Here is a 26882-nt window from a genome sequence, read left to right on the forward strand (position 1 = left end):
CCAAAGATAACGCCCAGAACTGTAAAATGAAATGTCTTTCACAGGCAAGATTTGTCGCCCACAAAATTGTGCAATACTCCCAGAAGCCTGGCAGGGTTCCCCCCCCCCCCCCCTCCGGCAAAAGAAATTAAATTTTGATCATCCACACCAAAATGTCACCGTACTCATTTCATCCACACCAAAATGTCATTGTACTCATTTCTTTCGCTGCATCAACATGGAGACCAAAACAGTCAAACCACAAGGAAGTCAAGTCACTTTGCTTTCACACATTCAATTCAAGATACTGTATTTTTTTTCTTTACAAAATGAAATAACAAAAAAAAAAAAAAAAAACATGTCATACACAAGAGCTGCTTTGGACATTTACAGAAGTCATTTACACACGAGTTCAAATGAGAATGAAACACTTGAAGAGGCACAAAAGCAACTGTACTCTCAAAAATAATCATGACGATGCCACTTATGTGACAGGAAAGCATTGTGCTACTTCTGGTCAAGCGTTAACATTATGTTAAACACTGAGCATCTTTTCAACATTATTAAACATTGGCTCTCTGTAGTTCACGCAAATGACATACTCACCATTGAAACATTTACACATAAAATGTTGACTTGTTTACTCACCCTCAAAACAAGAATACTTGTCTTTTTTTTTTTTTAATAAACAACTGCTCAGTTCCAAAACACATCTTTCCGTTTGATACTGTATGTTCAACCTATGTAAAGTTCGACTCTCTTCTAGCACAGGCATGACTCCTTTAACACAAATAGTAACAACAGTAGTGAAGAGGGGGGAAAAATGGCCCTGGTGGTCTGCCCGAGAGAAACTGGGGGTGTGCATAGATGTTACAAACCTCTTCCCCACGCCTCTTTAAGGCAGGTCATTTGAACTTTGCCTCATCTTTTTGTTGTCCACTTGAGTGCTAGACGTACCTGCAGGATCACATCTGGTGCGGCGTACAAGGAAGATCAGACCACACCGACATTATGATCTTCATTGTCCTTTTTGTGCAAATTCTGATGTAAACAAAGACGATCGTAGGTTGAGGAGGACACGCTACGGGGGTACGAGAGGCGAGTTGACAAAACGTGCTCCTTTGACAAAATAGTGGAATAAATAAGAGGCTGGGAGAACGGAACTGCCAAGTTTCCTGTGCTTTTTGTTGGGTTTAGAGTCCAGCGATTTACTTGTGCACACTGTGGCAGCTTCGGATGTGCTTCAAAGTTCAACTGGTTTAGACACACGGGTTCCACGTAGAGCACCTTTGAGGGCCCATTCACACCTGCTTAATGTCATACGTGCTATTGCCTTGTCAGTGTCATCAATATGTCGAAAAGAAATGTACAAAATATAGACCACATCCCACACAGCCTTCAACTATGTAAGGACAGAACTGTATTCATCTAACATCTTTTAGCACTGATATCATTCCAGATAGATATGTACACGTTAAGACCTTCGAGGGCCAGAGTGGAGTCATCATGAGGTGGCACAGTTATTTCTTGTCCTATTATAGCTTCATCTACAAAACACAGGATTTTGATCGCACGGCATTCCAAGTGATTGCACAGGCATCGCACATCCGTGCAGGAGGAGCTGGAGATGCCTCAGTGAGCTGAGCTCCTGCTGTCACCATGTCAGTACACCCAGGACACCGGGACCCATTGAGGGGTGTTACACGCCAGCTCCACAGCCTCCTCCAGCAGGCGCAGGGTGTCGTCTATCTCGTTGTTGATGATGGTCTGGTCAAAGTAGTGAGCGTACGTCTGCTGCAGCATCTCCGACTCTTTCTGGAGCCGCTGCAGGGAGTCATCCTGACAAAAACACATTCATGTCATGAGGTAATGAGCAGGAAGTGGCGATCCATCACTATGCAGTGCTTGACAGGTGTGCCGCTGGCTAGACAGAAACTCAAAAGGGCTCTCGGGATTTGATGCTACACAACCCACAGAGTCAAAGGCGCACAACATAGGCACTTAGTACTTACAGGCAATTTGCGACACCACTTGGGAACCTCCATTGGAAATGAAAAAAAAGGCATGCCAAAGAAGAAAAAAAAGACAAATGCACTTAAAGCAAAGAGGGAATGTGAGAAATGCATAGTGTTCATGAAAGAGAGAGCTGTGCACACCTGTAGGGGAAAGGTGCGTACGAGAATAGTCGCGACTCAAAGAAGGAGGAATTTACCGCACACTGGCTACGTTTACACGGACACATTTATTCGGATTAAAATCCTGATCGGAATAAAAATGCTTCATGTACACACCCCATTCGAAATATTCTAATTGGATCAAGACCATCTCGATCAACATTTGATTCCAAATGAGAGGGGTGGGTTATGACGATTAATAATCCGATCAAGAAAATGCTTTGTCCGACTTTTTGGAACAAACTGCCTTTACCGAGCTGGTTTTGAATGCATACAAAAACACGCACAAACACCACCAAGTGAAGGGAAGCCACGTGAAGGCCAATCACTGTACCTCTGTCAGGCTTGGCGTGATAGTGGGAGCTGCGATGAAGACGACATAGGGAGCAAATTCAGCTGTTCTGAGAATCTTTAGTGCCTAAAATGAGGGAGACACAGAGAAACACTGAACAAGTCTGTGTAGTTTGCTTTGCCTTTTACCATTTGCATGTACTACCAACATTTATTGTTTTGTGCTAATGCCTTAAGTTGAGAGACTTGAGGTCATGATTGAATTCTGATGGTCATTTTGGGCTGTGTGCTGTACTTCACCTGTGGCTCCACATCCAGAATGGAGATCATGCCCTGAACGTGAATCTGCCGAATAGTTTCCAGCCGGGTTCCGTACATGGCATCCTCATGACTGCCATACTCCAGGTAGTCATTGTTACTGATGTCCTGCATCATCTGGTCATGTGATACAAAGTAATAGTTCTTTCCGTTTTCCTCATCCTTCTTTGCAGGCCGAGTCGTGTCTGATGGAGGCATGAGAAAAAGGTTCATCTTCAACTATGAAAGTCAGGATAGACATTTAGACAGTATGCAAGAGAGTGGTGCGTGCGTGCGTGCGTGTGTATGTATTTCTTACGAGGGATGGGGTAAGCAAAGCGATCTGGATGTTTCGTGATAAGCGTGTTCTTGATGTGCCTCCTGCCAACTCCATGTGCACCTGAATGGAAGCAAAGGTGTTTTTGAAATGACAGCTTCATCATCATAATTAGTGAACGCAGACCTCACCAACCAGACTTACCAAGCAAAACGAGCGTTTTCCTCTTGAAAGAAGGCAACTTGACCACTTCCTCATAAGTCACCAGATCTAGTTGATCAAACACTGTCGAAATAGAGGACAAACACTTGCTCTTAATCTATTGTTCAAAAACTAATTACTTCTAATCTGTCTCCGAGAATACCAACCCAAGATAAAAAAGGCTATGCCGACGATCATTTTACGACAGTATTTGGCTGACTAAAAATAGGTATTTGCATTCCAAGGTCTAACATATTTGGGAGGACGAGGAATAAAAACAAAGAGGAAGAAAAGACAGAAACTGGATAACAGCTCTCTGGAGTTACTTACATGCAGCCAAGTCATTGGGTATGAGACAGCATGAAACATGGGCAGAGGGTGGGAGCGCAAGGGTTAATAAAACACACATTGAAATAAAAGGAGAAAAACAATGTTGCATCCAAAGCGGATATGTCTACAGGTTAGTCAAGAATAACGCTGACTTAGGTGAAGGTCTTTGAGGTAAGAGGCAAGGCAAGGCAGGACACATTTCAGGTTGCATTTTGAAGCAGGATCTCGTGAATACAAATATAAATTAGCACACAATTCAGTCAAGTGACTGCACTGTACAAAGACCCGGACTTTTTAAATATGATCAAATACAACTACTAGAACATGTGTAAACTGGTGTTTACTATATCAACGCCAAAATACTAGACTACGCCAAAATACTAGACTACACTTTGACCGGAACGCATGTGCATTTACCTGCATTGTGCTTGGCCAAGTACTTGTCTTTATACTGTTTCTTCTTTTTGCCAAACCACGTGCAACTGGCTTGCTGTTCCTGCTTGGTCTTCTCCATGGCTATACATGCCACGCGCCTGTGAACACCACATGAAATGTGAGGCCATGCTTGCACATCAGCATAAAAGCAAATCTGGAAAGTGTGATGACGACCTGAAGCGGTCATTTTGTCACTCACCACTCCTGCAGCTCTGGGGAAGGGATGAGGCCTGCTGTACCGTTCTTGGTGTTCTCCAGCTTTCCCTGCCACCAATTGTGGTCATCCTTGGAGATAATCTGAATGATGTCACCCACCCTGAAGCCAATGCCTGCTTCCTTACAAGGTATGAGGTCATCTTTTGTCGGGTCATACTCAAACTGAGCGCGAACATAGATCTGCAGGGGTGGAACAGTCAAGACGTGATTTTTTTAGCATCATACATGAAAGGCATAGATTGTTTCAGCTGCCCACATAAAAATAGAGTGACTGCTAAAGCAACATTTTACAAATAGAATGTTAGCACACTGATCACGAACCGAACCAAAGAGAACTGAAGAGAGAGTTACTGGCTAGTGATGGTAACGTATCAGGCATACGTCTAATCAGAGTGTGGGCATTGCTTTGTGACGAGAATTGTGTGAGTCGGGATCTACTTCTACGTGCTTCCTCTAGTAGACATCTTACCTTAATGGACAATTTGTCCTGGATAGCGGGTCTGGAGATCTATGGAGTTGAGAGCATCACACACTTACACACAAATCATGCAGTAGAATATGTTGTGGGGCACACACACAAGAGGTGCGCAGCAAGAGATTCCCAACTAAGCCGAATTGTCTGTCTATATGCCATCGGTGATACGTGTGTGTCACTTTTGAGCATTCAGGTAGTTAATCGTGCAACTTTGGAACGTTGAGGTTTAAATGGACCGTTAATATGAATCCCAATCGAGTTCTAAGCGGGGCACCACAGATGCCCTGCAGCCAATAAGTGTCAGCAAGGTTAGTCGTGAGTCAACACTGCAATAGTGCGCTTAGCTGAGTCAAGCTAACCTTAAATCTCCTGAGTCCAAGAAGTTAAACAAATTTAGTAATGTAATGGTTGCTGTATGTACATGCAGACTTTGATTACACTAATTTGGTGCGGTTCGCAATTGCTGTTGGAGCAAAGGGGGAAAGACAATTAAGTGGAGATTTGCTGTTCAACTCACCTGACGAGCTTTGGGCTGAATTGTTGCTGGCAGATCCTATTGGATAATCAACATATCCTTGTAAATATTAATAGTACTACTACTTACGTTTTTCTTTTTCTACATGTACGTAGGAAATTGCAGTGCGTGCACAACTCACCAGAATGGAGCTAGTGACACTTGCATGACCATTAGCAGCCGAATGTTGAGACAAATCTGGTGACTCCTTCTGCAACACAAACATTTTCCTATACTTTTGTTCATCACTAACCACGTACGAAGACTTGGAAGCATACCAGGTTTTGGTTCTGTACCTCACAAGATTTGGACTGGGACCGGTAACTGGGTACTATCTTGAATGTGATGCTTCCCCTCATTTCCCTCTGTAGATAACAAACAGTTTAAAACTTGTATGGAACCCTAAATGTCACATGTGATGGCTCCTACTGAACTAGCACAATGTAACTCAGTTGCCAACTCACAAGCATTTTTTGGAGCTGTTCCACAGTTTGATTGGCAACGCTGATGCCATTAATCTCTCTGATTTCATCGCCTACATGCAGGGTCCCTGAAGTTGAGGAGCAAAAATTGAGGCAATTTACATGAAATAACATGAAGGCATGAAATCAAAAGGGAACTCACCTTGCCGATGAATCATCCCACCATGCATGATTCGAGCCACGATGCAATGGTTGAGCTCATTCATTTTCAGCGTAATGCCCTGTGAAAAACAAATGGCTGGTCTGAGAGAAGTTTTACTGAGTGAGTGGGGTCGATGAAACTATAAGATGATTTCATTTCGTGTGTGTGTTTGTATGCACCATGGCCTCATCTGTGTTCTTCTGAAACTGCACCAGGCGGACTCTGGTAACGTTCTCCAGGTCCATGTCTCCGTTGGTGCTGTCTGGTGAGTCTCCGTTCAGGTAAGGGGATGTGGGCGGGGGGGTCACTCGAAGCGCCTCGTCACTGTAGACCTCATGGGCTACCACATCGTGGGTCTGTAGTAGAGCCTTAAAAACACGAAAAGCATTCATTGAAAGCTAAAATACACACCCAGTATGTGTTTTCGTGGAAGGCTTTACAGAGTGTGGCTTACACTAATCCTCTGAGGCCATCGATCAAGTCACTGACCCTTTGTGTTCTAACTAACATCTACAAGCTGCCAATGCTCACCAAGAGGCCAACATGCTCGCTGACACATTCAAGGAGGGAGAATTAAAGTAGCTAGCCCTAAAATGGAGCGGAGAATAATAATTCAGAGGAACACGGTTGTTAATTGCAAAACATTGACTTCCCTACAGCAACTGACCATATTACAAGAAACTCTGGGATTGTTCAATGTGGATACAAACGAAAGAAAAGAGAGCTATTTACTGGGATGTGCGTATGTGTAAAACAAACAGCGTGCATGAGATTGCCAGACAGTGCGGGCTAATTGGATTGAAGCCGACCACAAGTGTGTCACAATAGTGTACAGTACTTAACACCAATTGAACATGCACATCCAATAATACCGTGTGTGTGCGTGCATGCATGCGTGCATCCATAAAATTGCTCATGTAGGGTTAGGTCAAAAACCTTTTGTTTCCAAAACCATTTTAAGGAAACCAAGAAAACATCATGTTTGTTGATCCATTAACATTGCATTGTCAGAGAGAAAAATATGTTAAGTAACTTAACATCAAGGAAAAGTCAAAAGAAATAAGTCACAATTTGTGACAGAGAATTTAGGGAGTTGTCCAAAATATACATATCAACCTGAGAACAAAAGCAAAAGACCCTGTGAAGATGCTGGATGAAGCTTTTAAGGGTATATAATGCCCTGACATGGGCTCAAAGGCAAAACCAATTACTCAAAAGGAAATGTAAAAAAAAAACCTGTATACCTATATGAGTAGCATTGTTCAATTTGGAGGGAAAAGCAAATATAAAAACAAGCATGTCCATAATTTCCACTAACAACCCAGGTTAAACTTGCTTCTTCCCCAAAATACATAGATCTTAGTCTCTGAGTCATACTTCCTTGAAATAAAATACTACTTTCATTTTAACCAGCATGTTGTTGCCATCTTGTGGCATCTTAGTGTATTATAATAAGTTTTCAGTGAATAGCTGAAGATATGTGCAGAAGGAAAAAATGTGACTAGTCAAATTTGTCAACTCTGAATATAGGTGGGGGGGATTAAACTTAAACACTGCAAATACACACGACTGCAAACACACTCAATACACCCAATATACAGTACATACACATACACATTAATCAACAAACTTGCTCTGCATTACGTTTGACACCGCAGCAAAGAAAAATACAGAAAAGGTAGTTTACCTTCAATAGAAAATACCCTCCACATTTCTTGTGAGACTGTGATCAATCTCTGGGTGAGTCCACAACGTTGCCTCCAAGATACCCATTAGAAGAATACGCTCAACATTAGGCAGAAGCCCCTCTGAATGACTTCTAACCATCACTTCTGTCGCCAAGCTTTTCCCTGGCAGGTCTAACCTCACTAACCCAGATCAGGTGTTAAGCAGCTTTGTGTGGCCAGGGTAGTCATGCGGATTGCATACAGCACTCTTCTGACACAACAGCTTGTAAATGCGCTCACGCACCCTGGCACGCACACGAAATCCAAAATAAATTTGCATCCAGTTTTTGTTTCATAATTAATCATTCTAACCTGGAGAAAAAGTCTTACCCCAAAAAAAATTGATTGACATTCATGACTGACTACAAGCGAGTGTTTGTGTGTGCTTGTGTGTGCGTGCCCACACCATGAAGTGCGGCTGTGTTAGGATCCTTCTGAGCTCCTTGGCCTCTGTGTTGTCTGGATAACATGAGACTGTCTCGAGTACCTAGAGAGAAAAAAGCAAATATTATTAGCGCTGACACAAAGACCCACAACAACACTTCAACTTGTTCATGACAGCAGTGGTCCCCAATCACTGGACTGCCGACCGGTACCGAGTGGGTCGCGGAAGGCTACACAAATGAAAGAGAAAATCAGACTTATTTGTTTGGCGAGGGGCTCTCCAATGAGTCAATGACACCTTCAAAACTGATTCGTCAACTAATTAGATGGCTTGAGATCATCATACTAGGTGGCTAACTGCACAGCTAAGGCTAAAAAGGCATTCAAAATTGGAGAAAAAAAAACAATCAGTTCACATTGATTGATGTAAGACTGCATTCATCACACACACGCACGCACGCACGCACACACACACATACATACACACACACTTCCCCATTCAGCAGCAGAGAAAAGGTTAGGGACCACTGCATTAAAGTACTGTGTCCGAATCTTGCATAAAGCTGACCTCTTTGGCTCTCTGCACTCCATCACTGGGAGGATTTCGAATTTGTGGAGACGACCTGGTGTTGATTTTGTCATATAACTGCAAAAGTAGAAAGCACCACAATGAAATGACAAGCATGGGTCATGAACGCCCGATATTAATTCTGGTATGACAGGAAAATGTAAGCTTATGAAGGTCAACTCACATCTAACAGGGTGTGGAGATGTTCATCCTGGAAGACACTGTGGAGAAAATCCATATCTTTCTCGCTACAGTCTGTCAAAGCATGAATCTCCTCTAGACTGTCCAAAACCTGTGATACTGCCCCTGAGTAAGCAAACACAAACAAATTAGCCAGCCAAAATATCAAGCAGAAACACTAATATTTACATACACTGACCAATCTCTCCAAACATTTAACACCGCACAAAATACACACAACAGTCATGGTACATGTACCCACAGAAACAAAAACATGACAACAATCAAGCAAGAAGGACGGATGCACAATCACAGTACAGGCAAAGTCACAACAACAAAAAGAGGTAAACTAATGAACCCAAGGTACCTGCTGCATTGCCCACACATGCAGCAAAACCAGAGAAACAGTAGCAGTGGCATCAATAGGACATTAGAAAAAAAGTCAGCTCTCAAAATCAAACAGATGGTTGCTCGGACCAGCACATTGACACATAGGGAAAAATAGACGGAATATTCTGGCATTTTGTTAACGACACTGTAAAGCTCAGCAACCAACTCCGTACAGTATAATGTTCACCCTCAACATCTATGCTTTTGGTTATCTCAAGGGAGTGAACGCGTTTGGAGCAAAAGCTCACAATTCATTCAAGGGCATAAAAAGGGAAACACAAATGCAATTAAAAAGGGACAGGGAGTCGAAAAGGTTCTAAATGTGGGGGGCAGAGGTACGTACTTTCTGCAGCGAGCAGTCCTAAGAGCAGCAAAGCACAAGAAGAGAGACTGGCATTAGAGGAAAGTTTCACATGTGTTTCCATTTCACAACAACAGGAAAGTGTAGGTAAGGAGTACATGGGGCATACGACGACAGAAAGAGCAGCTGCAGCAGAGGGGAAAACTAACATCAGCAGAAGCCAAAATAAGCTGCTAAGATGCTCCAAGCATGCTCCAAGAACAGCAGCATGTCTAGGACAGACGACTGCAACAAATGGACCGAGAAAAAAAGCGCGGCTCGATGACTCGGCAAACCTGTGTCGAGTCACAGGTGGCTACATATGTAACACTAAGTTTATTCATTTGATATTTCAATGAGCTTTTAAGATTGAAGACATTGCATTGCAAACTGTACTTATTCAAATTTGCTGGTGTGTGGTTTTCAAGTAAGTGAGAAGGAAAAAAAAAAAATGCATCTGCAGTCTGCAGCTGTATGAAAGGAAGTGAGACTTGGCTGAGATAGGGATGTGCAGCTAATGCGGTATCAGATTTCACAGAAACAGGAAGTTCTAACCAGACAGCCTGTGGTCACTTCAAAGACAACAGAAACCACCTCATAAGTACGAATTTCTGCAGATCTTTTGGTCAATATGAATTTTTTTTTTTTTATAAATAATTATTGACAACCAATTGCCTAACAAATTAATCAATTAATCTTTTGACAATTGATGAATCATTTTTTTAATTTTGTTTAATTCAAAACTGTCAAAATATTCACATTTGCAGCCTTTTGCATATACTCATAAAACATCTGCAATCTAATATTACTTTACAAAACAATGAAGGACATTTTTACCTCTTTTCTGACATGTTATGGACCAAACCAGCAACTTAATCTAAATTTGAAACCATATCGTTTTTTTAATAACGGGAAGTTAAACCGAATTTATCAGATTCATCATTAATCAACATATTTACCAATTATTAAAATGATTATTAGTTGAGTGCAGACCCTAATTTATTGCAATACGAACCCCTCTGAAATGTTTAAATATTGTTTAGAGACGCTGTCCCTACAGGAATTAAATACAGAAAGCAAAGAGTTGTTGTGATATCTACCTGAGGAGGTTGGGTCATCTGAAAAGTCATGAAGCTCCTCCGGAGGGTCACCGTAGTAGGAATTAAACTTGTGGCTTGACACAGCAGCCAGCACTGCACCCTAAGGAACCGCAAGAAAATAGATGAGCCACGGTGAGGTTGATGGGACACATCCCCTCTGTTCACTTTCTTTGATCCACAAATTGCTGACCTTCAGCTTCCTCCTGGCGTTGAATTTCCTCAGCTGTTCCACCGTTTCAGGAAGGTGGATCTTGTAGGCGTACCTGTCCCTCTCCTGTGCCAACAGAGCTAAAGTTAACACGTGCACACACGGCAACTATAACTCCATGCAAATGATTCAAATTTGCCTTCAGCCAAGGGTGGTTGAGAGCTTCGTAAACGGTGATCCTTTCTGCGGGGTCTAGCATTAACATGCGTCTCACTAGGTCTTTGGCACTCTCTGAGATGTGGGCCCATTGACGTGGGTTCATCTGGACAACACAAAGATTTTAAAAGTCTGGTCCCCGAACGACATATGAAGCTAGAAGCAGCGGCGAGAACCACAATGGCTGTTTGCAGGCAGTGGGACAGAGAATAACAGACTTCCTGCTGTGACTGCATCTGCCACACATTAGTCATGCAAGAAAAACAGATAACACCTCAGTGTGCCATGCTCTCACAGTGAGAGAACGTCCAGTGCTTTTAAAGACAAAAAGCTTCGTACAGTAATACCTAAGGGGCCACGGGAAAAATGATCCTACCTTGTATTTTCCCTTGATGATAGCCTCAAAAAGCCGATCCTTTGTGCCATAGAAAGGCAGGCAGCCTGACAGGAGAATGAAAAGGATCACGCCGCATCCCCACACATCCACTGGCTTCCCGTACGGCTCTCTCTTGACAACTTCCGGAGCCATGAAGTGGGGAGTACCGACACGACCTGAAAAGAGCAGTCGGATGTTGTGAGTTTGAAGAGACGCCATTCTTGAAGATAGTCACAACTCTTTGTGATGCTTTAAGATGCTCTAAAGTGCAGATTTACCTCCAGCTACCAGGCCCGACTCTCCCAGTTGTATTGCCACTCCAAAGCCTCCCAGTTTGACTGGAGCAGAATTCTCCTTGGAGGCCAGTAACACACAGTGGGGCTACATACAGACACATACAAGTAAAAAAAACAACAACAAAAAACAAGGGTGGATTAAATGTCAGGTACAAAATGTGAAATGGGCACCATCATATTGAAATTCCAAGTTTTCCAACTCCTCTGTGCAGTGTGCATGTACGAACTTGACACTGTTTGTCAACACTGACTGTCATGTGTTCACCAATAATACCAATTCATGTATCAAATGTATTTCACACAAAAAAAGTAGGATGGCAGTGTTTCATTTGCAAGTACAAACTATTAAATGTGTATTTAAACTAACCGCAACACAGCCAGGCTGTTAAATATTTAGGAACCAAAGCTCAGCATTTCCTGTATTTGCTTTTGTACTTTTCTCACGATGAGGGTGAAAAGGTGAATTTCTACAGAACATTATTAAAAAAAAGGGGAGGGGTCACAGACAGGCCTTTTTTTGACTTTGCAGTCATTGCAGCAACAGTCACAAGTAGGAACTTGAAGAAAAGACTCAGACTGAGTGGCAGGCAGCCACAGAGACGAGAGAAGCAGCGACGAGTGCAGGATTCACTGGGACAGTGAGCGAATCAAGTGAAAGGTCCATAAAGCAAAACATAGAAAAGATTTTTTTCCTCTTTCCATGAAGTCCTTCTTTTTTTTTTAAGGTGATCTGAGTTGGGACCCCAGCACGCTTATCTTTCTTTGGACTTTCTCAAAAGTACAAGTGAATCACTTATGGTAAGTGTGTGGAAAGGCTTTGGCTTTTCACTCATTTTCACATTTTATTGTATTTACGGTCTTTATATTATGACTTTGTTTTAACAATTTGTTTGTATATGTCTGATTAATAACAGTAGATAAATATAGGCAATAAAATTTTAATTTAAAAAAAAAAAAAAAAATGTTTTTTTAAAAATCGATAAATAAAAATAGTACGAGTTGAGTGTTAACCCTTGCTTTTGAGGAAGTACATGTTGAAAATATTTTGTTGATTTGTTTGATTTCCTCAGAAACTGGTCCACCCCGAGGACACCAACCAACCAACAAGCAAAATGAACAGCTCCATATCCTCATCAACTATTATATTGGTCAATACTGTTTTTGCTCACAATTCTCTGTTCTCACTCCCAGCCACATCTCCTCCAACGACCCCTACTTTCTCCTCTGTGGCCACTCCGAAACCAACTAGTTGTTCATTAGATGACTCGGCTCTCCGTCTGCCACTAGCTGTTGTCTATTCCTTGTTGTTCCTCCTTGGCTTAGTGGGTAACCTCTTTGCCTTGTGGGTCTTCATTTTTGTTCACTCCAGCCATAACTCTTTGCGTGTGTTTCTTATCAACTGCGCGGTGGCAGACCTGGTCCTTCTGGCATGTCTTCCCTTCAGAATCATCTACCACATTATTGGGAACCGCTGGCTACTGGGACATGTGGCCTGCAAGCTGGTGGGGAATCTATTCTACATGAACATGTACATAAGCATCATGCTACTGGGGTTTATCAGCCTCGATCGCTACTTGAGGCTCAAAGGGAAGGGCAGAGTGCGAAGAGGCTTGGGGGCACGACTCTGCGGATGTGGTTTGCCGTGTAGTTGGGTGGCATGTGGGGCACTATGGGGCCTGTCTCTGGCAGCATTGGTTCCCATGATTGCCACTGCGGAGGACAAAGAGGAACACAACAAATGCTTCCAATTCAAGCATCGAAGGCTTGCCAGCGGAAAAGCTTACTTTAATATTGTACTGGTGGCAATGTTTTGGTTTGTCTTCATCATGCTCGTGGTGTGCTATGCCAAGATCACCTACCAGTTAATGAAAGTGTCAAGGGACAAGCCAGAACTTCCCAATGCACGAAAATATGGATGTACAGCAAAGAAATCCTTCTTTGTCCTTTTCCTGTTCACCCTTTGCTTTGGTCCCTACCACATCTTTCGGCCCATCTACATTCTCGCGCAGCTAAATGAGACAGTGACTTGTGAATACTTGCGTGTGGTGGATCACATCAATGAGGTCATGCTGTTATTGTCTGCCTTTAACAGCTGTTTGGATCCTGTTATGTATTTTGTTTTGTCTGGCTCGGTGCGCAAAACTGTCATCCATGCACTTGAAAACAGACTTGGCAATCGACTTTTCTTTCAAAATGAAACCCCATCCTACAGCTCTACAACAGAGTTCCGAAGGTCTTCAGTACCTTTAGCTTTACCAAGAACTGTGGACTGAGTCTTCCACACCACTGGTATTGACAGAACCATGACTTCAGATGAACGTATCACAATGGTGTGTTATTACTCTTCACAGACTTGCTGCATGTAAATAAAGATGATGGATTTGCAAAACCGCTTGGCCACGCCCATTACCTTGCTTGGCAGTCCCGCAACGACTGTGACGTAATTGTTTAAAATACATCATAGGAAATGGATAAAAATGAACGGATTAAAGAATACCCCCCAAACTGATTTTAAAAGTATCTCTGCAGCACCTGTACCCACTACATCCAAACCACAACATTAATGTCAGTAATCTAATTGATTTGTGGATGTAAATGTTGCATTAAGAGGGGCTGTCAACTCACCTTGACGTCACGGTGTATGACATTGTTGTCATGACAGTAGCGAAGTGCCTCCAAAATTTGCTTCATATAGTGACTGCAAGGAAATAAATAGACACCTGCAAATTACTCAGGCTAACAATATTATTGAAAATTTACTTTTCAAATACTTGGATACAGTGTAAAACAGTACAATATTTGAATGTCTCAAGTGCCTGCCTATTGATCAAGTGTAAAATTAAACCATTATTTTTATTGTGAGCTGCCAATTTCCCAAAATGTGTTGCGCTTTAAATTTTAACAGAAGGCAATACAACTTTTCTGCAAATTGTGTTGGGCTGCATGCAGTTTTGCACAATAATAGATAAGTAATTTAACTAGTAATCCGCCACACTTTAATACAATACTCAGATGATGGGTGTCTTACCTGGCCACAGCCTCACTGTACACAAACCCAGCATCAGCTCTCTTCACAATTTCAAAACAGAGGTCAGCTCCATCCATACTAGGAATGAGACAATAGTGCAGTTAGATTTTGGCTTTAAGCAGAATAATTCCTAGAAGTAAATAAATTGTGTATCACATTGTAAATTAGACTGCAGCAGAGTTTCATTACCTTTTATAATGATCATTTCCCATATTATTGTCATTAATATTATTATTGTCATCATCATTATTATTAGTGTTGTTGTTATAAGTTGGTATTATAGAACTAACTACACTAATATATCATAAATTCTAGTGGTGAGGATAAAGTCCAATGTACAGTAAGAACAAACACCGTGTACCAATATTGGCTCTTCACACAGGAAGGATGCGGGTGAGCATGGGCAGCATTTGCTTGCCAAAGGCTTAAATTCATCTACCAGACACTTGAGCAGCTAAATATAGATTCATTTACATGAAATGCAAGAGTGATGCATGCACTCACAATTCGAACACCATGTAGAGCATGCCGTCCGAGCTGTAAGTCTCCAGTAGCTCCACGATGTGAGCATGTTTCAGCATGTGGCAGATGCTGGCCTCTCGCTTCAGATCTGACACGAGACAGGATGTGCTTTGAGTCGTGGTTACAATCACTCATTAATCAAGAAACTCAAGACATTGTGAACATTAGCAAAGCGTGAAAGTGAATTCATTAATAAAGTGAATGAATGAAAACGTAAACACACTGAGTGGAATTCACGACTGAATATGTTCTGCATAAAATGTATCATTGTGGCAAGATTATACAACAGGTACAGAAAACATACTGTTCAACAATACCAGTGTTCATTTTGATTTCACCATGCAGGAAAAATGGCTGCTATTTTGTACACCACCAGAGGGCAGTAAAGAATATGTTCAGCAAGGTAAAGTTGTACCAGTGTCATTTTTGTGGGGGAATAAGAGGCCAAGATAATAGTTGGGGGGAAAAAATATTATCATTAATATTATATAATGAATTGATTTCATTACATAAAACAAAAAAAACAGACATGTTTACATCAACACGGAAACTAGAATGAAAAAGGCAGAGAGAAAAAGAAATGATTCTGACCGTTTTAGCGGGAAATAATTAGCATTTAATTATCTTTCATTTTTAAAAACATCCACTCAGAAATAATTCCATTATGATTTTTATACTTTTACACTCACCAGTACTATGAAGGGATTCATTTAATACCATAAAATGAACATTCGGTCATATCGATAAGCCTTCAGTCACTGTTAAAAGCAGTTATGCCTCTAAAAATTATAAATAATCTTACATTCATGTACAAAGAACAATTCAAACCTCTTTGGTTAAATAACGTACTTTTTCATACCCTATTACCCATAAATTGCTCTTTTATACATAATGGCAGGCAATGAGCCTTGATTGAACCATTTAAAAACCTTGAAAAACTTACTGCCTTCCTCACAATGCCTCTTTTGTGTCTGCGCATTATTAGAGTGACAGCTTGAAGGGTTTTGATGGTATGGCATGTTTGTAAATGTTACTTTAAAATTTGATTGCACTGAAGCTTGATTTGCGGAAAAGAGTGAATTGAATTGAAATTGCACTGTCAGAAAATTCACAATTCAATCTTTTCCTGAAATCATTTAATCATCTTGCTTATGTGTAAAAACTCCTAAACAGTTGTCATTTTTGTGAAACCTTGTGTGCATTTCTCATTGACTGTTAGATCTGCAACATTGTGATTCAGTTAAAATTTTGAGTTGTACCAAAAGCATTGGCTGACCGGCGCTCACTCGTGAAAACCAGTTTCGGTTTGTGGTGGGCTTTTGGATCATGACAATAACATGCCACTTTATAGGATTTCTGTTTATATTTTATACTTGCAAAGTGCCAAGTCCCAAGATACTGCAAGCATTTCTCCTCCCGGGACTCATATCTTTCTCTTGCTGTTGTTACTGGCTGCGGAGCTAATCCCTGACTGGGCTACTGCAGATGGCACATTGCGAGCGCCAACATGCATGTGAGCTTGGCATAAATGCAAACACACAAATTACGTCCTACCTGAGACACACACCAGATTTGGGCATCAAAGTGTAATTTCTGGCAAGTTATTCAGTGCCCTTGTGTCCAGATTGGTTGTACCTTTGCCATCTGTTGTTCCATGTGCAGAAGGCTCAAAGTTGAAATATAAGCTTGGCGACAAGGACTGCACCCTTTCTCACCTTCAGTGCTGAGGCCAGGGCTGGAGGTGAAGCTCGCCACATCGACGATCTTTACAGCAAACTGCTGGCCAGTGTCCCTGTTGATGCAGCGGCGCACCACGCTGAAAGGTCCCCTACAATAAACACGAGACACAAATGAGACACCTACGCATGTAGTCAGCACACGTGTTCATAACGGCCATGGAGGAGGTTTGGCATATGGAAGTTTTATCACTGTTGCCAAGGGTAATTGCAGAGCAGTTGTAAGCTAAACCACTGTTAAACTTAATTAAAAACATTATTGTGAGGACATGGCAGGACAAGGGTGACCACACAAATGGCAGCAAAGAGGTGGCAGATGTTGCTGTGCTTCCTGACATCCCGTTCGTTGTGTGGGAATATGATGTGCAAAAGGAACGAAGGGCAAAAGGAAAAAGGAAGGAAGGAAGGAAGGAAGGAAGGAAGGAAGGAAGGAAGGAAGGAAGGAAGGAAGGAAGGAAGGAAGGAAGGAAGGAAGGCTAAAGTGTGGACAAACTCGTCAAAAGTGTTGCCTCTGATCAACAAAGCATTAAGTATGTGTGTGACCTAAGCGTTCTCCAGCAGCTGTGCATAACTTTGCAATGGTAATCTCAAACTTTCGGCTACTGTAGAAGAAAAGCAAGTGCAGCTGTTTAATGGGAAATGCTAATAAGTGTGTGACAATAAAAAGCGTTTCTGCAATTAATAAACAAATAGGGTTGGGTGGCAATGCCTGCTTTAATGCTTACGTACGTCCTATTTGTAACCATGTGGGTAAATTATGGGGACTGCATTGAAAAGCATTTTGCAAAGCCCTCTATGCAGGAGGGGGAAGTGGTACTATTTCAATGCATGGAATAAAAATATTACTTAAATCTATCAAATGAAATCTATTAAGTCATGCCCACTAAAAGAGAAAGCGAGTCTGAGGAATTGCAAAGGGCATATGTCATAGTGACATCACCGCAGCTGTGGCATCATACAAAAACACCCACACGCTACTCACATCCGGATAACAGCAGCCATCAAAAGACTTGCCAGAATTTAACAAATCATTACAAAGGTCTCCTTCATAGTTTCAATCAAAAGACTGGGTGACGGGCAGTTTTGTTCGAAGGATGTGCCGGACACCAGGGCACTTTCCATTCAGCCCCTCGATTTCCTTTTCTAGCCTAAACAGACACAACACGCACAGCTGCAGACTCACCATGTAGAGCAAAGAAAATTATTGGGTTTCATTTTCTCTCTGTGGTTAACTTACTAACTGGTAAATCCCTGTGTTTGTGTGGTCCAAACAGTGGGGTCAACTAAATCCTAAATACAACTGCATGTGGCAAAGTCAACTGTGGATGATTGCAATAGATCTCTTCAAACAGAAACAAATCTGGGTTTTTAAATATTATAACTTAGGGTTAGGGTTAGCAGGAGATTCTCGACCTTTTTGCTCAGTTGCATACTGTGTCTCTATGTTGCAAGCATAAAGAATCAATGCACCTTCATACAAGCAAGGGAGGGATGATCAAATTGTGGTTCTGTGTCCCACCTGAGCAGAAATACTAGATGAAGGAGGCCAACTTCCTTCTAACAACCAATCTTAATGATTTTGGTCCACAGTAGGACACTAAACAGCAACGCACAAGTCATTGGTGTGGATTATGTTGCACTCTAGAGAATGGGTCTACAACAATACAGCATTGTGTCAGATACCTCAAACATTACAAGCACAGAACAACCTCTCATTACTTACACTAGTGGTTCTCAAATGGAGGTACTTCGGGGAGTACACTAGCAGGGCCCTATGGTGCGCAACTTTGAAAAAAACTGAAAATTAAAATATATGTGTTGTATGTCACAGGTGTCAAACTCAAGGCCCGGGGGCCAGATGCGGCCCGCCACATCGTTTTATTAAATTGTGCATCAAATTCATGTGTCATTATTCGAATTGCAAATTGTCTTCACTTTTAATATTTTATTTTTAAATATTTGACCAGTTTTTACTCGTCTGATTTGAAAACGAGTTACTTGTCAGTTTGTTTTGTAGCTTTTACTGTATATAATATGAGGTGCTCATGCATTTATTTGGGGTGACAGTCATAATGGCCCTCCGAAAGAAGCTATGACTACAATGCGGCCCGCGAAAAAAATTAGTTTGACACCCCTGTTGTATATGGACAACAAGCCAAAGTCTTCTCATCTATCAAAAAAAAAAAAAAATATATATATATATATATATATATTGAAGCTTTACCTTCATTGCTGGATACTACAATCAAGTGGGCTTAATCGACATTGGAATATAGTAAAAACTGACTCATTTGAGCAACTTTTCAACACACTTGCAACATCCCAAGACCTACGTGAAATGTCACAAAATGGGTGATTTGGAACAAGCATAAGAGCAACTGTTGCATTTTATTAATCAAACCTGGCTCAGATTTCCCCCTGCTTTGGTGCAACTGGACTCGCACCTAACCGTGGCACAATGTGACGTTTCAGCGTCAGATTAGTACAGTACAATACATTTTTATTTAGAATGCGCAGACTACAACTAATGACAACTTCATTGCACGATCGACAGTCGCGGCGACTCGTGAAGATAAGTGGTAGCGAAAGTGGGATGAATAACAAACACTATGACACTGCACTGCGTCATATAGTCATACTAGTAAGTAACAATTGTTGGAACACAAGGTTTAGCTAAAGTAATATTTTTAATCATTTGATTGTATTTGGGTTTTTAATGTCTTTACATAAAAACGGCCATTACAACTAAAATGTTTGGGATTTTGCCCGTATTTAAAAAAAGTGTGTGCATGTGCAATTTTGATATGTTATTGCGAAGTAAATAATTGAGTGTGATCTTTATGGAAGCATTAATAATAAATATATTGTATATAAAACACTCCCATGCGTGGACATACTGTAATGTTCCTGACAGAATTTTCAATGCTGTCAAGTGTGCTTTAACACTGGTGTAACCAAAAACCATCAGTGCTACAATTTAGTCGTGAGTCCTGGTGAGACTTTGAATGTCTTTACAAAAGGAACATACTATATGCAAAAAAAAAAAAAAGAACTTGAGCACAGCAGCTGGCTCCCTGCCATGAAGACTGACAAAGACGCTCAGTGAAGCACAAGGCCAAGCGTCTCACTGAAATGCCACTTAATGCACAATTGAGAAGTTCAGTACAAAAATGCAGAATTCAATGTTGGCCATTCATAATGATGTATTCTTTTTCATGGTTTCATAGATTTTTGGGTGGTTTATGCTTTATTTCAAACAGTTAATGATTTCTTTCTCACTTCTTTTATTATTTTAATTTCCCTAGGTAGGGTTATTAATAAATCCATAATGGCGTTTCAACCTCACCTGTGCAAGTATTTGGGTTGTTATATTCAAATTTCTGTTGAATCTATGTAAATAAACTACATTTAAAGCCTTCCTGTGTGGAGTCAGTAGGTTCTCTCCATGCCTGTGTGGGTTTCCTCCGGGTGCTATGGTTTCCTCTCACATTCAAACAACATACACACATACACACACACACACACACACACACACACACACACACACACACACACACACACACACACACACACACACACACACACACACACACACACACACACACACACACACACACACACACACACACACACACACACACACACACACACACACACACACACATACACACATACACACATACACACATACACACATACACACATACACACATACACACATACACACACACACACACACACACACACACACACACACACACACACACACACACACACACACACACACACACACACACACACACACACACACACACACACACACACACACACACACACACACATACACACATACACACATACACACATACACACACACACACACACACACACACACACACACACACACACACACACACACACACACACACACACACACACACACACACACACACACACACACACACACACACACACACACACACACACACACACACACACACACACACACACACACACACACACACACACACACACACACACACACACACACACACACACACACACACACACACACACACACACACACACACACACACACACACTTGTGCAAGTAAAGTCTGTCCAATGAAGTGATGCCGTTTTGCATGCAGGGCATGTATGAAAATTGTAATGCAAATGTGAGCACTCGGGACAATAGAAACTGAAACAAATTTTATGAACCAAAACAATAGATTTTTATTGTCCCCATTGAAGTGTGGGATAGAAAAACTACCCTCCCCCCCCTCATCACCACCACCACCACCACCAATCTGCTGATTTATCTTGTTCCAGACTGCCTTCCCCTCATGCATCTGGTTCAGGAAAAATGATCTCTTCCCTCTTCCGGTAACACATCCCAAGACACAAAGATTCAACTCCCTGATCCATTAACTTCCACAAAAAAACAACAACATTTCTAACAGTTGATTACGCAACACCCAGCTTCTACAGTCAAGTTATCACAAGCTATCACTGCCCACTATTTTCTTTCCTAAATCAACTTAATAAGCTAGCTGGTGGGACATCAAGGTCATGTTTCAGCCCCTTGCTTGAATTTGTGACCACAGGAAGACCTCAGGTAAGCTGCAGGGGCTAATGCATTGATCCTACATACAATGTCATGATCTTAAGATCTACTACACTGAGTGGCACGTCTCAAACAAGGTCTCAGCCATCTTCCAACATACAGGACCAAGAGTAATAATTCACTATTGGTTTGTGATGTTTTGACATATTATTCGTCGCTTGAGTTTAGAAGGAACCCTTTGGAGTTGTTTTGGGATGTCTCTTTTGAAAACTGACCTTTGCTGAATGAGCAAGCAAAAGAATTGCAAATTAAGCATTATAGTCTTGTGTCATTGAGCTCCAATTTTGCAGTCACGTGATTCCTCCTGCACGCCCACATTTTGAGTCAGTTCATATTAGCATAGGAATGCAGTGATGCCACGATCGTAATGAGAAAAACGTCCAGAATCAAGCAAGACTTTGTGCCAACACCAGACATCAACTGCAACTTTGTGGAAGAAGGACTACAACTGGGGAGAAAAAGATGATGAACATGTTCTGTTGATACTCACTTGCCAATCACCTCACACAACTCGTAGACATCTTCGAATAGCACGTCGTCGTCCGCCATGGTCCAAAGTCAAACGGGGGAGCTCTACAAATAGCCCCCTTCCCAATAGTTTAGGATCTGATCTGCACACTTAATTAACGAGGGGCGTGATTATGGCAGGTCGGTGACAGCGGGAAATGTGCGTCCCAAATACGATGAAGATGAAAGCATCGGTCACTACAGAGTGCAAGTTCGCCCGCCCCACCTTCTGGGGGTTCTGCTAGCCAGCTAGCGGGCTAGCTCAACAGGAACCACAGACCAGACCGCAAGGGTTGGAGATTTTCCTCCTTTGCAGGGAAACAATTACATGACTCCGATCCGCATTATTCCATCAAATTATAGTGCAAAGTGTTTGACACCATCTGCAAATCCATCAAGATGTCCAGGTGAGATGACGGTGTTGAGCTTCAGCAAAAGCTAATCGCTGTCCGAAATGCTGGGTTTTATGGGCTAGCTGACGATGGAATAGCCGGTTGACTCCTGGCTTGATTGCACTGTGCACGCCCAGTATCTCAGACGGTTTGCCCTATCCAAACGTATCATATGGGAAATCCCGCTTGCCAAATCGAAGCAGAGAATCTCCACTATGGAGTCGATCACAACGCCGCCGCATATGCTTCTTGTGAAATTGCATCCAACACCTCAAATGTTGCGTCCACCGTTAGTCGGATGCTGGCAGTCGCTCCGACTTCGTCAAATGTGTCGCCCAAGAACCCGATGAGCCAAAATGGCGCCCCCCGAAACGACCCACACTCAATGCTTTAGTGACGTTAGAGCCAAAATGGCGTTCGACGGGCGTCTGATTTCCAGGCAACGGTTCCAGCCATCCAGCGTCATTTTTCTGCGCATGTGCCAGCATTCCTGCAGCTCCATGTCTTACGTCACCTTTTACCACATTGCTCGCTTCAGTGTATCAACATACAATGTTTGGCATGTCTGTCAGGGATAAATGCATATGGCGGATTGTTATGTTATTTTGACAGTGATTCCCTAAATCCCATGGGTTTAAAGGGAGGTTCCCCAGAAAAGGGTTGTCGTGTCTCTCGCCGTGGCTTTGCATCAGCCCCTCTCCTCGCGTCCACCGTTGGTATATAGATTCATCAATTGGCACTCTGATTGGCTGTTGATGTGGTCATCAATGCAGTACTGTACAATATGCATGTTGCCTGAGATCTGATTTCAACTATAGAAATGAATGTATGGACAGTTTATATTATATGGGACTATATTATTACTGGGACTCTAATGTCAAGAACTGGGCTGTTTCCGAGGTAACGATGGCGGGGGCGTGACTTTGGTAGTTTATTGGCCATTCCCACTTGGTACCTTTTCCGTTTCCAACACTTTCAACATACACTTCTTACCATGAAAACATTTCGATCATAGATTGTTGCCTTTTTTCCTAACCGAAAGACAAAATAATGTATTTAAATTGTGGGGAGTATTTTCAATCTTCTTTTTTATCATTTGTAATTAAAATGCAAATAAATACAAATACGACATACTGATTAGATATAATGCGTTTGCAGCGCGTTCGGCCCTGTCACGGCACAGGATGATGAAATACAGAAAATGGGGAGCATTAAAGAGAACGTGAGCGGCGTCTGACGGCTGTGGCTGCATGGCATACTCCATGTCGAAAGGTAGCGGTAATGAGCGCTATATGTTGTTAAATTCAACTGCATAAAAGAAGAAGAAGCGGGGCGCGGTGTTCAAATTTGTTTACAGCGCACTTCTTTTTCGATCCGAGTAGCAAATATGTTACCCTCGGTACAAAAAAGGTAATACGCTTTTGTTTACAAACATTGTGATTGCATTCGTCTGGAGAAAAAACATATTTAGCGCCGTTTTACTCGTGTACAAATCATATCAAATTATGGATTATTTGGTCCTTTTTGGTGAGCAATGGTGCACTGTTTAGAACGAATCGTTTTTCCTTTCCTGTCATAATATTATCCTTCCAATCAGTTCCCGTTTTTTACTGCAAAACACACAATTTACGATTGTTTGCCCCTTCATTTAGCTTGCGAATTTGGATTGTAATTACAACTGTAATTCGAAGAGAACTTTGTGTTCTTCTTTTGGGACCTTTTGTTTTTCGAGATGTCCATTCCTAGTTACCTCCTCAGCTCGCTCCGCCACAACTTACAACCTGCGGTCTTCTGCAAGAATAATACCAAATAATAATAATAATATTCTAAATGTATTTATGGTTATTACGGACTGTTTCTAACCTTCACGAGTCATCACCACGTCAGTGATTTTAGATATCTCTACAACTTTACCTTACCCATTTTCCATAGCAGTAATTGAGTTTTCAACCCGACAAAGCCTTCCGAAGAATTTGTAATTAAAACAAAACAAAAAATACTGTAACATCAAATTTAACGTTACGAACTGACATAATTTCTGGTGAACCATTTTAAATTGCAAGATGCTAAGCATTACTAGTTTCACTGCATGATGATTTGCATTCATATTCTTCAAATACATTGTGTTTTCTAGTGTGGCAAGAACCCCCAACGAAAAAAGGCGTAAAACTAGGAGCTACCGACTTTCCTACCAGAGCATGACAGGACATACCTCCAGTACGAGAGCACTGACGTCACTGCGGCTCAACACCAAGAGAACGCCAAATCCTGACAATATCCTTGTGAGTAATCCCAAATTGCTTCTTGCTTGATGACAGGTCATCATTAATGGGTAATGACCACTACGCTTTTCTTTTATCAGGATAAGGTGGACCCCAAACAGTTGGCCTCCCTGATGGGCACAAAATGGCAGCTGTCTTATGTCACACCTCTCTACCGATTCCGCTATACCCAGCTGAAGAGTTACGCCAGGCAACTGTCTGCATTTATGGCTGCGGAGAGGCAGAAAGGTCTGGCAGTGGAGGAGGGAAGTACACAAAGCCTCAGGATCACCTTCTCTGTGGTTCATGGTCTGGCTGTAACGGATGATGATGCTGAGACCATCTTAATACAGGTTTGCACAGGATTGTAGAGATAATGCTCAGCCAGATGTCGGTCAGTCTATCTGCAAGATCCTTTTGCTTACGCTTCTATTGTCTCCCACTCTAGATCTATGATAACTCCCTATTTGCTGGGCAGGATGACCATCAGAAGACAGTATGGAGAGGCTGGCTTGCTTGCGTCAATGGCAACTCTGACTCCATTAAATCTCTTCCAAAAGAGTTCATGTCTCTACCACTATTTGGCAGCAGTGGGACGGAGACACTCACCGCCTTGGTCAAATCCTGGTTCCAGAAGAACTTTGACTGCTGCTTTGGCTTGTTAGAGATCAACCAAACCACCTTGGAATGGTTGGTGGCATTATGGACCAACTGCCACATGGACTCCAATATTAAGCAACTCAAAATGATTTGGACTCTTCCGTTTAAGCCGCCACTTCAGGTCACCTATGCTGTACACCCCGATGACGCTTGGGCGCTATGGCGCAGTGTAAAAGTGGATCAGGCCGACAATGTTATTGACAGAGAAGATTCCATAAACTTTATAAAGGGCCTCATGGGCCACTTTTATCGATTTTACTTGATGGATCTGTCAGCTGGGAACCTGAGCCATGTGTCAACAGCGCTGGGCACAGCCGAAAGTAACGGCAGGATCAAGGTACCTAAATCTGAAACAGGACTTTCTCTCAGGTGTGTGATAAAAACAGAGTTAATATATGTATGTGCTTTTGTTTCAGTTTTCCAACAGCAAATCCATGATCACCACTCTGACGCTGCTGACCGAGTGTGCCCTGCTCAAAATGCCCTTTTAAAGACTGCACCAGATCGTTGACCATGTTATTCAAGTCCACTGAATTCACTTGACGGGGTCTTCTCAGTCTTGGGATTGCATATTATACATTTTACCTGTAAATGACATGATTGTATATTAGCAATCTTTTCATTTGCTGTCCTCCCAACGTGGAACATTTGAACATTTTCACCGCAGACGTTTGAAAGGAGGCCAAGAAAGCCTATCCATTTTGATGAGGAATGGATAAAGGTGTGGGTACATCGATGTTGAGTTTGAATCCTCAGCGGTGAGAGTCCACCCTCCTGACTCATAATGACGCCATGTTTGTTCATCCTTTATACACCAAGAACTTGCTTGTTCACAAGAGTATGAACAATGCCCATGCACAAATGTTTTTTTATCCTGCTAATTATGTGGTCGTTTTTGTAACTTTGCACATAGTTGTATATTCATGAGTAGCTGTTTTTTTTTTATGCCCAGTATATCTGTATTAAAGGCTAAATGTTTTCTTTTAAAAGATTGTTCATCAACACTGAATACAATAAATCGTATTGCAACATCTGGTTTTAGTTGTTACCCTTACCTGGCTTTTGCGCAAGACACAAACAGTCATTCATTTTCTTTAATACAGACATGAAAATCAATCATTTCATTTGTTCATCTTAAAAAAATACATTTAAAATAAGGAACCCAGCAAACAGTTACTGTTTAGATGTCAAACAATGAGGCAGCTCACAATTTCACACAGAAAACAATGAGGCAGTTGACAAATTCACATATGCTTGAGGACAGTACAAAAACATTAAACATGTTACATGCATAGAATTGAGCAGGTAAAAATACAGCTAGATGTCCTACTTCAGTTTGTAATGTGTGAATGGCAAGTTTAAATTCTACAGTAAATGCATGAAAAAAAATCACCATACTGTATTACTCTCGGTGACAACTGCAGATGCTCATCTGTCCATTAAGCTGCAATGTGATAAAGATGAAAAAAAAAAAATCCATATAAAATAAGTAGTACTTGTAATATTTGCACAAAGTAAATGTGATTGCATTGTAGCAGTGTGGGTTTCACTTCTGGCCAGCACGCGTGTGAAGAGAGTGTATATCGAATGCGCACGTTGGAACATGATAAT

General features: G+C 41.7%; 3 protein-coding genes across 14 annotated transcripts; 2 read left to right on the top strand and 1 right to left on the bottom strand.

Annotated features, from left to right (window-relative positions):
- Positions 1-650: 650 nt before the first annotated feature.
- Positions 651-22723, bottom strand: LOC119133089 (peripheral plasma membrane protein CASK-like). Of its 12 annotated transcripts, none has more exons than XM_037268804.1 (28): positions 21942-22722; positions 16804-16916; positions 15071-15176; positions 14567-14644; positions 14164-14236; positions 11521-11623; positions 11243-11418; positions 10850-10972; positions 10693-10776; positions 10503-10602; positions 9406-9423; positions 8677-8798; positions 8493-8570; positions 7947-8027; positions 5993-6181; positions 5814-5892; positions 5654-5739; positions 5486-5554; positions 5332-5400; positions 5193-5228; positions 4670-4708; positions 4184-4380; positions 3967-4082; positions 3223-3303; positions 3061-3141; positions 2745-2947; positions 2488-2571; positions 651-1818 (listed from the first exon to the last, which is right to left on the bottom strand). In XM_037268804.1, the coding sequence occupies exons 1-28, from the start codon at positions 21998-22000 to the stop codon at positions 1642-1644; spliced, it is 2820 nt and encodes a 939-aa protein (XP_037124699.1). In that variant the 5' UTR covers positions 22001-22722; the 3' UTR covers positions 651-1641. The 12 variants fall into 12 exon arrangements, with proteins under 12 accessions (XP_037124699.1, XP_037124667.1, XP_037124683.1 ...); XM_037268772.1 differs by having other exon boundaries at positions 5468-5554; XM_037268788.1 differs by having other exon boundaries at positions 8677-8801.
- Positions 12077-13927, top strand: LOC119133269 (probable G-protein coupled receptor 34). Its single transcript, XM_037268907.1, has 3 exons — positions 12077-12196; positions 12264-12336; positions 12609-13927. The coding sequence occupies exons 2-3, from the start codon at positions 12334-12336 to the stop codon at positions 13809-13811; spliced, it is 1206 nt and encodes a 401-aa protein (XP_037124802.1). The 5' UTR covers positions 12077-12196; positions 12264-12333; the 3' UTR covers positions 13812-13927.
- Positions 22724-23673: 950 nt separating the features above from the next.
- On the top strand, positions 23674-26308 carry cenpl (centromere protein L). Its single transcript, XM_037268917.1, has 5 exons — positions 23674-23760; positions 24485-24632; positions 24713-24964; positions 25060-25608; positions 25688-26308. The coding sequence occupies exons 1-5, from the start codon at positions 23738-23740 to the stop codon at positions 25760-25762; spliced, it is 1047 nt and encodes a 348-aa protein (XP_037124812.1). The 5' UTR covers positions 23674-23737; the 3' UTR covers positions 25763-26308.
- The last annotated feature ends 574 nt before the right edge of the window (positions 26309-26882 follow it).

Source organism: Syngnathus acus, chromosome 2, assembly GCF_901709675.1.
Source record: "Syngnathus acus chromosome 2, fSynAcu1.2, whole genome shotgun sequence".
Taxonomy (NCBI): Eukaryota; Metazoa; Chordata; class Actinopteri; order Syngnathiformes; family Syngnathidae; genus Syngnathus; species Syngnathus acus.